General features: G+C 42.9%; 1 protein-coding gene across 1 annotated transcript in view; it reads left to right on the top strand.

Moving 5' to 3' along the window:
• LOC143930805 (C-type lectin domain family 2 member B-like) overlaps positions 1 to 8,553 on the top strand; it is a 36,183-nt gene extending 27,630 nt beyond the window's left edge. The window contains exons 5-6 of the mRNA XM_077455412.1: positions 5,930 to 6,039; positions 8,315 to 8,553. Of these exons, the coding sequence (XP_077311538.1) occupies positions 5,930 to 6,039; positions 8,315 to 8,432 (228 nt within the window). The 3' untranslated portion in view covers positions 8,433 to 8,553. The remainder of the gene's footprint in view (positions 1 to 5,929; positions 6,040 to 8,314) is intronic.
• The last annotated feature ends 4,563 nt before the right edge of the window (positions 8,554 to 13,116 follow it).

The following is a 13,116-nucleotide window of genomic DNA, read 5'->3' as shown; positions in this document are numbered from 1 at the left end:
GCATTACTGTACGTTTGGCACATTATATTGCAGTATATTATAGTGTATCCATGGAGTGTGTCTGTGTAGTGTGAGTACTCAAATGAAAGTGCACCAAACATCACTTTACATTTATGTACAGATTTCCACTTCTTCTTTACATTTGCTTATAAGCACCCCCCCCCCCCCCCCCCCCCAATAATGTCTGGGAGGACAATAAGTAGAGCAGACATTCCCTTGGCACTGTAAGGGGGCCAGCAACAAATGTGTCCACAGGCAAAATTGGACGTGGTGGTCAGATAGAGCGGAGGAGGAAACTGAAGGTGAGGTGGCACAACCCCAAGGAGGCTGACATCAAGAAAAAGTAGAGAGCAGCCACCCTATTGCATCACATTCTGCAGCTGTTATCTCCTGGCCCACTCCCCAAATCTCAGCTATCTGGGCTTTTTTCAGCATATCTGCAGCAGGTCGCACTGTTGCTATCTGCAAACTGTGTCTCAGGCACATCAAACGTGGCAAAAACCCCAACTATTTGGGTATCATATGCTTAACAAGGCAACTAACCACTCAGCCCGCTGGCAAAGGCACTTAAAAGCCACACAAAAGGGGCACATATCTGTCCCTCATCCTCCTCCTTACCCACTTCAGTATGCCCTGGCAATACTGAGTCATTACCTTTCAGCAGCCTTCACTGACAGGGATGATGGTATAGCACAGGGTTTCCCAGGTCCTAGCAGCACATCTGCCAGCAGCACACCACCAGCTGTAGACTGTAGCCGGAAAATTTCTCTGCCCCATCTGCTGCAGCGGAAAAAAAATACAGTCCCTGTCACCCATATGCCCAGCGTCTAAATGCAAGCTTGTCAAAGCTGTTGGATCTCCACTTCTGCCTTTCAGCCTGGTGGATTCTGCCCCCTTCAGTGAATTTGCACAATGTGCTCTACCACAATGGCAGCTTCCCAGTCACTACTACATTTCATGTGAGGCTGTTCCATCTCTCTACCATTGCGTGGAAGGGAATGTTCTGGCATCATTGGGCAAGGCAGTCAGCCATAAAATCCACCTTACTGCTAACACATGGACCAGCAAGCATGGGCAGGGACAATATATTTTGTTTGCAGCACACTGGGTAATGCTGCTTGCAACTCGAAAGGATGCAGGACAGGGCTTGGAGTTGCAGCTTTTTGTGCCCCTACGTCTCCATGCAGCTGGTGGTGATGATGCCAGACCTGTGAGCTTTACCCCTTCCTCCTCCTCTGCCACCTCCATGCTCAGGTACCCACTAAGCGTTCACAGGGTTATTCCATGAGTCAGGCTAAAAGGTGCCATGCAGTGCTTCAGCTGGTGTGTTTAGGGGACAGGAACTACACTGGAAAAGAGATACTTGCAGCTCTGCAGGGACAGGCCAAGAGGTAGTTCACACCACGCCAGCTGGAGCCAGGAATGGTGGGGTGCGATAATGGCTCAAACCTCCTGTCCGCCCTTAGACAGGGAAAGTTGACACGTGTGTCATGCCTGGCACATGTACTCAATTTAGTGGCCAGCATTTCCTAAGTATGTACCCAGGGTTGCAAGATGTGCTAAAGTTGGTCAGAAGAGTCTGTAGCCATTTCAGGTGGTCATACACAGCCAGTGTTTGGCTGGCTGAAATTCAGCGGGAATTCCACCTGCCTGTAAACCGCTTGATTTGTGACATGCCCATCAGGTGGAACTCGACTTTGGCAATGCTGCAGTGGCTATACATGCAGCAGAGGGCTGACAACGAGTACCAGTGCAAGTACGGCACGATGACAGGCTCAGGCAGCCTCTGCTTTTTTTCCCCACGCCAGTGGCTGATCATTAAGGATGCATGCACTGTAGAAGGAAGAGGAGGACTTCCTTTCCTCTCAAGGCCCACTTTATCCAGACATCATCATTCCTATGTCACAGAACACACAGGAGGAGAGAGGGGAGGAGGATGAGGAGGATTCTGGCACTTTCATAGGCTTCGAAGAAAAGGAAGACATGTGTCAATCTGTAAGCGATGGCATTCCAACTCCAGGACCTTTGGGAGTAGTACGTGGCTGGGAGGAGGAAGTTCAAGATGCTGTCATCCTGAATGACCCTGAGGAGTCTGCTTCTCAAGCTTCAGCAAATTTGAGACGAATGGGCAACATCATGCTTCAAAGCCTGCGAAAGGACCCAAGAATACGTGGCATAAAGGAGAAGAATTATTACCCTCCTTGACCACCGTTATAAGGAGAAGATCTCAGAACTCATCCTGTCTCCACAGAGAGTACAGAAGATAAAATCTCTTGAGGACATGTTAAAGAGGATTTTATTGAATGTTGTTCCTGACTCCAGTAGGTTACAGTGTCATGGAAAACATTGTTTTGAGTCTTCTGTTGGTCAAGAGAGGAGCGTTGGAGAAGGCGTCCACCTAAATGAGGCATTTCAGATTTTTTTTTAGTCCTCCCCGCCCAGGGCTCTCAGCTTCCACATCCCATCAGCAGCATCTGCATCACATGGTGGACGATTACCTTGGGGCCAAAACAGAGATGAAGAGCTTTCCAGCTGACTATCCACTGACTTACTGGGTCATGAGAATAGACCACTGGCCAGAACTTGCCAAGTATGCTATTAAGTTGATGGGCTGCTCTGCATCCAGCGTGCTTTTAGAACGGGCATTCAGTGCTGCAGAAGGATTCGTTACTGATCATAGAACACATCTGTCCACAGACTCTATGGACTGTTTTACTTTTTATAACAACGAATTAGTGCTGGATTACCAGCTATGAAACCCCTGATGCCGATGTCACTGATTAAGTCTTTTTGATATGTGGAATCTCTGCCGGACTTCGAGGCTGCTGTCAGGAAAGGTTCCCACCGCTGGTGATATAGATCATTTGGCGTGCAGTACTGAGATCCACCAGCAGGTGTCTCCTGGCAGTTTTGAGCTGTCAAAAGTGCTTTTCCCTGCTGGAATTATGTCATCTTTGGGCCGCAGTACTGGCGTCCACCAGCGGAGGGATCCTGGCCATGTGGAGAAGGTATTACCTTCTGCAATCAGGAGTCATATGACTGATAGCAGCCATAGTATAAATACCCGGCAAGTGCACACATACCTTGCCCTGGTATTTTCCTTGTGCCCTGACCTGCAGCCTGTTTATCTGTTACCTGTTAGCCTGATCCTGAACCTTGATTCCTGCATCCTGCCTCCTGAACCTGTTGTACCTGATCTTGTCTATTCCTGCATCCCTGAAACCTTGTCCTGCAACCTGATCCCTTTCTCCTTGTCCCCCCATCTGCCGACCTCCTGTTTATGACCCTGGCCTGGCTTGACTATGATTCTGGTACTCCCTCTTTCTACATATGCTGGTTTGTTTGTTTATCATCACTGTTTGTTTTTTTGGTTTGTTCACTCTATTCACCTATTTATTTCTGGTTCACTCTGTTGCAGTCACAAAGTTCTGGCCACATCTAGTTTATGATAGCTGCCTAGCTTTGAGGGTGTTCAATCATTTAATCTGGAAGAATGTTTTTAGTATAGATTTCATGGGCACAATTAACACCCAAAGACCAATTTTTCAGTACCTGTTTGACAGGTGCATATCATTGCAATTTATTTTTTTATTTTTTTGCCTTCATCAAGAGCACCTCTATAGGGTTATGGTGGGAAGGCGCCCCCGACACTCAAAAGGTAATTTTTCTGCACCTGTTTGACAGGTGCTTATCATTGCAATTTTTTACAGCAAGGCCAATTGCTTTCATCAAGAGTACCTATAGGGTTACAGTGGGAAGGTGCCACCGACACCCAAAGACCCATTTTTACTCACCCATTACTTCTATCCAAAGTCAAAGTGACACCAGAATGTATCCAAAAAATCTGTAATCTTGTTCCCAGTGCACTATATTGTGGCCACGTCATACACACTGGCTCCCCAGCTGTTGCTGAGCAAAATACAGGCAATTTACAGAGAAAATATTTTTTTTTGGGCTTTATAAATGCAATTATTGCTGCAGCAGATTCTAGACATGCACAGAGCTGCCACTTTACAGGTAGACTAAGGGGACCTCCAGGCACTATATTGGAAGGATTTTTTTATCTTTATGCTTTCACTTAAAAAACAAAACAAATCACTGCTCATTGAAAAATTACGTTTTTCACAAACTTTTTTTTTATTGATACATGTCCCCCAGGGCAGGACCTGGACCGCTATATCCATTGTATGCTCAATTATCTGCATATAAGCTTTCAAAATGGGCACTTTTGATTTTTGACATTTGGGCCCCATTGACTTTAAAGGGGTTTGTTATTCAGGTCCGAACCTTAGCAGTGTTCGAAAGTTCTGGTGCAAACTAAACAGGGGTCTGTTAAGCCGATCCCTAGTGTTTTCAAGTATATAATATACATGGAGTATATGACATGTTTTTTACTGTTTTTGACATCAGTGTACTTGGGCAGAAAATGATATGACCAAATGGGATTGGCTTCTTTAAACTTTCCAACTAAATGGCAATAACACAAACCTGAGAGGAGGACTCTATTAGGACTTTGTAATAAGGTAACATCAAGGAAGGTCTCTGACAGAACCTGGATGCTTTTTTCTCCTGCAATTCTCAAAGAGTCCTCATTGCCAAGGAGATTGTGAAATTTCTATAAGCAGAGCTATGCAACCTTTGTGTGTATTCTTATTGTATACAGACCATCGTTTTGCTAGGAAGTAGGTAGCATTTGTCTTGTTATAGGTATATCTGTCAGCTTTTTATTACATTCCTAATATTGTAATAGTTTTGTATGTAAAGCATTTTTGCTTAGTAAAAGTACATTGATATACCACAGAGGTCTAAGTTTCCTTGGTTTTACAGCAAGAACCTTTAATATATAGACGCAAGCGTAACAAAATTAATTTCACTTTTTAGATTTAAAAATCTCCATTATGGAAGGGCAATAATAACCTCTACATATTTTAGGAAAACAGACAAGAATAGCTACATTCTACTTGATTCATGTCACCATACTGCCTGATTGGCAGCAGTCCTACAACTGAGGAGGATCTCTATACGCGGGCTTTCTTGGAAACTCTTATTTCCATCATGGATCACTGAAATGTATGCTTTTTGGCTTTTCTGGACTTTTTTTTTGATCACTTTTGCACTATTGTTTTAAATTTTAATATAGCTTTTTAATTCAATGAAATAGTGGATTTTTTTTGTATTTGGCTTCTCCTGGTATGAATAAAAATAATTTTAGGTTTTAGTAGTTTACATGAGTTAAAAATCCTGATGTGTGCATTTTGTGTCCTATTGTTGACAAACCTCAGTAAGATTGAAATACCCAATACCACTGTACTGCAGAGGCATGAAGTGGTATTTATTTTAGTTTTACAAATGCTTAATAATCATTGTTTAGACATGTACCTATTACTCCCCTTTCACACTGACACGTTTTTCCTGCGTATTTACTGTGCAAGAAAAACGCAAGAAAATTTGACTTTTCATACCACTGCGCTGTGGGTGCGGTACGTTTTGAAAAGTCCTGCATGCTGCATCTTTGGTGCGGTGTTGAAAACCACACCAAAAATGGAAGTTCCCATTGAAATGAATGGAAATGGGAGGGAAATCACGGTAAAATTGCTGTAAAAAAGCACAGTGATTTGCATTTTTGGTGCATTTTTGAGTCACATGTCCATTTTTCACAGGTGCAGACAACCCAAAAATGCACTAGAAATGCACAGGAAAGGCATTTGAAACACAGAAAAAATGTGGTAAAAACGCATGTGCGTTTTTACCACAATTTTGCTACATAGCAGTGTGAAAGGGCCCCCTAGTGTTCAGACTGTGTTTCTGAATCAACTCTACTTCTATATTGCAAGTTCTTTATGTGTGATAAATCCCTCGAGTATGTCATGTATTTTCACCTATTGACAAGTTATAGAGTTATATATGTCATTAATGTGTTTCTTTATAGATATTTGTTTCTAAACAAGTTACCTTGAAGAATGGACACTTTTGGGTTGGTCTTAGAAAACACACATCAGAGTGGATTTGGGAGACTGGAGGAAAATACCACAAGGAACCGTAAGTTCATAGGATGATCGGGAAAATTCATAAATAGGGCAGGTAATACAGGATTTCATGGAAGATGAGAGATCAGACTGTCCTCAAAGTGAATAGCAGCGACTTAGACAGCTGGTACACCTGTAGGTTTTAATACCCTTTTTTAAATTATGGAATGATCTATTGGTTGTTGATGTTTTCTATCATGATTAATAGTATTCACACAGACATGGCAGACTTGTGTTATATCTCCTGCATTTGCCAATTTTAGTAAGATATTCTTATTCTTAGTAAGGAATTTAATAGCCAGAAAATATTGGAGATTTTTTAACCAATTTGGGCCGATTTCCATGCCCTTTCTGTTGTGTTTCCAGGACAGGAAGTAAAGGGAATCGGACTTTATACTTACTATACCCTGCTCTTTCCAAGAAAAAAAGATTTTACCTTTAAAATACATATACATTAAAATACTAGAGATACAGAGCACTCGGTGAAAATATCCAGATACATTGCACTTACTTGCATGGAAATGTAACTATGGATAAATGCAAGAGTTGACAGTAATGGCAACAAATATTTAGACATTTAAAGCAACCCTGTCCTGATAAAGGCACCACAAAATCCATATTGAAAAGGATAGTCAATACTTACCCTTCCCACTGCTTGTGCCATCAAAAGAGGCTCTATTCTGGAGGAATCGTCACTCAAAGTCTTCTTTTTAAACCAACACTTCTGTACGAGTGTCAATCTGCAGTGCTCACTGGTTCCTCCCTTTGACCTTCATATCATTACAGAGCACAATAGTGGCATGGAGATCAGCTGGAGGAACCAATAAGTGCTGCTGGGGATTAGGACAGTAAGCCCTTGTACACACGGTCGGAGATTCCGACAACCAAATCCGTCGGATTTTGTCTGACAGATTTTGTCCGAAACTGTTGCATACACATGGTCGGATGAAGTTGTCGGAAAATCCGATCGTTTAGAACGTGATGCTGTTATTTCGTTACAACGGGACTATGTTCAGGCTACTAGCCAATAGCTTTGATGTAGGAATTTGATCTGAGCATGCGTGGCACTTTGTCTGATCGGAATTCTCTACACATGATCGGAGTATGTCCGATCGGAGCATTTTGTCGAAAAATATTTCCGGCAAGTTGGAAAATTTGGTCCGACGGATATTCCAACGGAAACAGTCCGATGCAGACCACACACAGTCGGAATATCAGACAAAACGCTCCGATCGGACACATTCCGTCGGAATCTCCGACCGTGTGTACAAGGGCTAAAACTCCAGAGTGTGTCCCTTTCAGAAGAAGACTTTGGTGGACAGACCCTCTTGAATGGAATGACCTTCAGGGTGTGGGGGCTGGAAAATAGTATTTATTAACCACTTGCTACCCGGCCAATGTACATATACGGCCAGGTGGGAGCCACCTACTTCTGAATGGACGTTCAGGAACGTCCTTCAGAAGGAGGGCGATCGCGCGCGGGCCCATGCAGCGGCGCGATCCCGATGCGCTTCTTGTCACCCAGACACGGCACATCTCGGATCGGCAGGAGGGCTCTGTGATTGGCCCTCCTGATCACATGACGGCCGTGTTCAATCACGGCCGTCATGTGATGTAAACAAACAGCCAGTTGCTAGGCAATCGGCTCTCCTCTCCTCACACGGGAGTCGTCGCTGAGGAGAGGAGAGCAGATTGCTGTAGCCGGCTGGTGATCAGTGAGTATGATCTGTTTTTACAGCTCTTTACTCACTGATCACTAGTCTAGTATAAACATACAGTGTAAACACACATGTCACCACAATACACGTCACCACACATGTCCCCAAAACACACATGTCCCCAAAAAATAAAAAGACATGTCCCCAAATAAAAAAACACATGTCCCCCACATATGTCCCACTAAAATCACATGTTCCAATGATTATCTGCACACATATGTACGTGATCACCTGCACACATATGTACATGATCATTTGCGTACATATGTCCGTGATCACACAAACCAATTATTATACACTTAATGGAATTTTTTTTACCAAAAACGGATACAAATTTCATTTGGGTACAGTGTAACATGATCGCGCAATTGTCATTGAAAGTGCAAGAGCGATGAAAGCTGAAAATTGGGCTGGGAAGGAAGGGGGCGAAAGTGCCCTGTATTGAAGTGGTTAAATTCTTTCACTGGTAACATATTTTTTTAGGAGTTTTTGTGAAAGGGTTGCTTTTTTTCATTGTTAACTGTTGAATGTGGTTCATGCCTATCCTGTATTTTACTCACTTTTATCTAGATCCATTACATCCAATGAACACAAGTGTGCCACCTTTGGAAGAGACATGTCAGCTGAAAGCTGCTATAACCCCAACAAATGGATATGTGAAAAGAACATGACTCGCTATTTAACATAAAGTAATTTTTTTCATTTTCTGTTTCCCTTACTTTCATGGGAAAAGTGCTCTGACAAGGAGAACAGTTTTAAAAAAGATGTAACCTTGATAATTGACAGTATTAAAAACAGCAATAATTAAATCAGTGCTTTGTTGTATTTTTCTTCTTAGACCACTTTCACACTGGATATAGCGCGCCTGTAAAGCGCTTGAAAAACTGCTTCCCTGCATTCTCAGTGGGAAAGCCTGAGTGATTCCACACTGAGGTGATGCACTGGCAGGACATTAAAAAAAACTCCTGCAAGCAGCATCTTTGGAGCGGTGAAGGATCGGTGTATACACTGTTCCTAAAGCACCCTTGCCCATTGAAATGAATGGGCATCGCCGCTAAAGCGCCGGCAAAGCACCCACGGCTGCAGTGGCGTTTTGCGTGTCATTTTAACCCTTTGTTCGGGCGCCAGCGGGGGTTAAAAGTTTCCCGCTAGTGGCTGAAGACCTCCACAAAGCCCGAGTGTGAAAGCAGCCTTAAGGTTACATCCGGTACCCAGTAATTATTATTATTATTATTATTCACGATTTTTATAGCGCCAACAGTTTACGCAGCGCTTTACAATGTATAGGGGGGACAACACAATTACAGTACAATACAAAAGATACAGGAGGGCCCTGCACGTAGAGCTTACATTCTAAAGGGAGGGGGTGGTGGTACAAAAGGTAATAGCTGCAGAGAATGATTTGATGGGGGGGGGGGGGGGGGGACAGTAATAGGTTGTTAGAGTTACTACATAAGGTTCATGACAACTGTGCTTCTGCTGCATCATTGCTTAAAGCTTAACTGAAGTGTCTTACAACTTTTTAATTCTTTGTAGTCCTGTACCTTTGCTTGTTATGATTTGTGACTGATATTTGTTTGGAAATGTCTTAAAATATATTTTTTCTTTCAGTAACAATAAGGACTTCAGCCGCATAATGCAGTGCTCTGTGCTTTCAGAGCTGAATAATAGCCACACCCCTCAGCAAAAATGTCCTCACACAGGGGTTGATTTACTAAAACTGGAGAGTGCAAAATCTGGTGCAGCTGTGTATTGTAGCAAATCAGCTTCCAACTTCAGCTTGTTCAATTCAATTAAGCTTTGACAAAAAAAAAAAAACTGGAAGCTGATTGGTTTCAATGCAGAGCTGCAACAGTTTATTCAGTAAAACAACAATACAGACTTTTTATATTAGAGAAGGAGAGGGGGTGTTTCTGGCAAGGTCTGTTACTGGCTGCTGATTACTGCCCAGATAGCAAGCAATTGTGCTGCAAGTTTGACAATGACTTGCTAAGCTTAAGCCCAGGGCCGGTGCTACCAATAGGCAAACTAGGCAGCTGCCTAGGGCGCCTGGTCACTGGTGTTCCTACTCTCTTCTCTCTGCAGCAAGCAACTATGTCTCAGCAGGCAGCCGCTCCATTCACACATAGTGTCAGAGGCAAAACACTGGCGGAGGACTGTGTCTGTGTCCGTGTCCCGACTCCTGAATGAATGGAAGCAAGCAAACATTCATTGATGGGCACTGGTAGGCTGCATTTGATGGGTGCTGGTGAGGCTTCATTTGATGGACACTGGTGAGGCTGCATTGATGGGCGCTGGTGAGGCTGCATTTGATGGATGCTGGTGAGGCTGCATTTGATGGACGCTGGTGAGGCTGCATTTGATGGACGCTGGTGAGGCTGCATTTGATGGACGCTGGTGAGGCTGCATTTGATGGGCGCTGGTGAGACTGCATTGATGGGCGCTGGTGAGACTGCATTGATGGGCGCTGGTGAGGCTGAATTTGATGGGCGCTGGTGAGACTGCATTTGATGGGCGCTAGTGAGGCTGCATTGATGGCCACTGGTGAGGCTGCATTTGATGGGCGCTTCATTAAAAAGGTGGGGAATACATGGGCAGGGCAAACGGGTGGAACCAAGGGGGGCATCAAAAGGAGGTTTCTCCTAGTGTGTCAAAAATCTTTGCACCAGCCCTGCTAATGCCACAAGTTTGTTGCACAATTGCAGCAAGTCTGCATTGCCTGATTCCAGATCAACTTTCTTTGCAAACATTCTGAAAGTCTGCTGCAAGTTCTGGTTTAGTTGTGTTGTGCTATAGCCCTCCCACCACAGGGGTCACTGTGGATGAATTTATATGCTGTAGACTTGCAGAGCCCTTGCTGTAGACTCACCATTGCAACTTTGCTCTTGCTAGAGACTTGCCATGCAAATTTGATACAAACTGGAAAAGTGTCAACTAGAACTTCGTCCTTCAAGTGCTCTGCAAGCGTACAACTCGCCAGTGAAAATTTACAACCGATTTACAATTCAACACAGCCACTAATTTGTAGCAAGTTATCCTTGCTATCTGGGTGAGAGTGTTTAGTGTTCTGAAAATGCTGTTTATTTCATCATGTCCTTTCTAAAAGTAAGGACCGGCCTTCATTATTACCACCTGAAGAAAGTCAGTGTTGAGAAAAGCTGCAGAGTTTGCACATCTTTTGAAGAAGCCAAAACCAAAAGAGTATCTCTACTAAAATCAAACTTATTGCAGAGATGCTTTAAATGTGACTTGTATCTCAATTCAGACTTCTGGGAAAACCAGTGAGCCCATCTCACTGCCATTGCTTGAGATTTCTAGGACCATAGGGAATGCCACCTGGTTGTCCTACTGCTACATTTAAAGAAGTATTAAACCAAAAATTAAAAATATATTCATTGTAGCTTACTGACCCTCACAGTGCCTTGAAAATGTATTCATACCCCTTGAAATTTTCTACATTTTGTCATGTTACAACCAAAAACATAAATGTATTTTATTTAAATTTTGTGTGATAGACCAAACAAAGTGGCACATAATTGTGAAGTGGAAGGAAAATGATAAATGGTTTTCCGAATTTTTTATAAATAAATATCTGAAGTGTGGGGTGCATTTGTATTCAGTCCTCTACACTCTGATACCCCTAACTAAAATCTAGTGGAACCAATTGCCTTCAGAAGTCACCTAATTAGTAAATAGAGTCCACCTGTGTGTAATTTAATACAAGTATAAATACAGCTGTTCTGTGAAGCCATCAGAGGTTTGTTAGAGAATCTCAGTGAACAAACAGCATCATGAAGGCCAAGGAACACACCAAAGTTGTGAAAGTTTAAAGCAGGGTTAAAAAAATATTCCAAGCTTTAAACATCCCACTGAGCACTGTTCAATCCATCTGAAAAATGGAAAGAGTATGGCACAACTGAAAACCTACCAAGACGTGGCCGTCCACCTAAACTCACAGGCCAGGCAAGGAGAAAATCAGAGAAGCAGCCTAAAGGCCCATGATAACTATGGAAGAGCTGCATCCACAGCTCAGATGGGAGGATCTGTCCACCGGACAACTATGAGCCGTGCACTACACAAATCTGGCCTTAATGGAAGAATGACAAGAAGAAAGCCATTGGTGAAAGAAAGCCATAAGAAATCCCATTTGCATTTTGCGTGAAGCCATGTGGAGGACACAGCAAACATATGGAAAAAGGTGTGGCCTAAAAGCAAAGTGCTATGTGTGGCAGAAAACTATCACTGCACATCACCCTGAACACACCATCCCCACCGTGAAACATGGTGGTGCCAGCCTCATGTTGTGGGGATGCCTTTCTTCAGCAGGGACAGGGAAGCTGGTCAGAGTTGATGGGAAGATGGCTGGTCCAAATACAGGGCAATCTTAGAAGAAAACCTGTTAGAGTCTGCAAAAGACTTGAGAATGGGGCAAAGATTCACCTTCCACCTTCCAGGGCTACAATGCAATAGTTTAGATAAAAGCATATTCATGTGTTAGAATGGCCCAGTCAAAGTCCAGACCTTAATCCAATTGAGAGTCTGTAGCAAGACTTTAAAATTGATGTTCATAGACTCATCTAATCTGACAGAGCTTGAGCTATTTTGTAAAGAAGAATGGGCAAAATTTTCACTTTCTACATTTGCAAAGTTGGTAGAGACATACCCAAAAAGACTTGCAGTTATAATTACAGCAAAAGGTGGTTCTACAAGGTATTGACTTAGGGGGGCTGAATACAAATGTCAGCCACACTTTTCACATATTTATTTGTAAAAAAAAAAAAAAAATGAAAATCATTTATCATTTTCCTTCCACTTCACAATTATGTGCCACTTTGTGTTGGTCTATCATATAAAATCCCAATAAGATTAACATAACATGGCAAAATGTTGAGAAATTGAAGGTGTATGAATACTGTAAATATAGTGATTGTATTAGTTTTCTTTTTTTCTTTTCACCTGGTATGGAATATATTATGAGACGAAAGCTATTGGCTACTGCCCTCTTTTAGTCCTGTCGTACGTGGTTTACGTCACCTCGTTCTGAACAATAAGATTTTCCGTCAACTTTGTGCGACTGTGTGTATGCAAGACAAGTTTGGGCCAAAATCCGTCTGAAAAAAATCTGCATTATGCCCCATACGCACATTCCGACCACAAAATCCGTCCGAATTTTTCAGACGGATTTTGGCTGAAACTTGTGTTTTGCATACACATGGTCGGACAAAGTTGTTGGAAAATCCGATCATTCGGAACGAGGTGACGTACAAAATGTACAACGGGACTACGCAGAGGCCGGTAGCCAATAGCTTTCATCTCCAAATTTTTTCTGAGCATGCATGGCACTTTGTGTGTCAGAATTCTCTACACATGAG

Source organism: Lithobates pipiens, unplaced genomic scaffold, assembly GCF_037356315.1.
Source record: "Lithobates pipiens isolate NorthernLeopardFrog02 unplaced genomic scaffold, aLitPip1_a1.2 Scaffold_25, whole genome shotgun sequence".
Lineage (NCBI taxonomy): Eukaryota > Metazoa > Chordata > Amphibia > Anura > Ranidae > Lithobates > Lithobates pipiens.
Note: the sequence above shows the minus strand (reverse complement) of the source record. Positions and strands in the feature narration are given on the sequence as shown.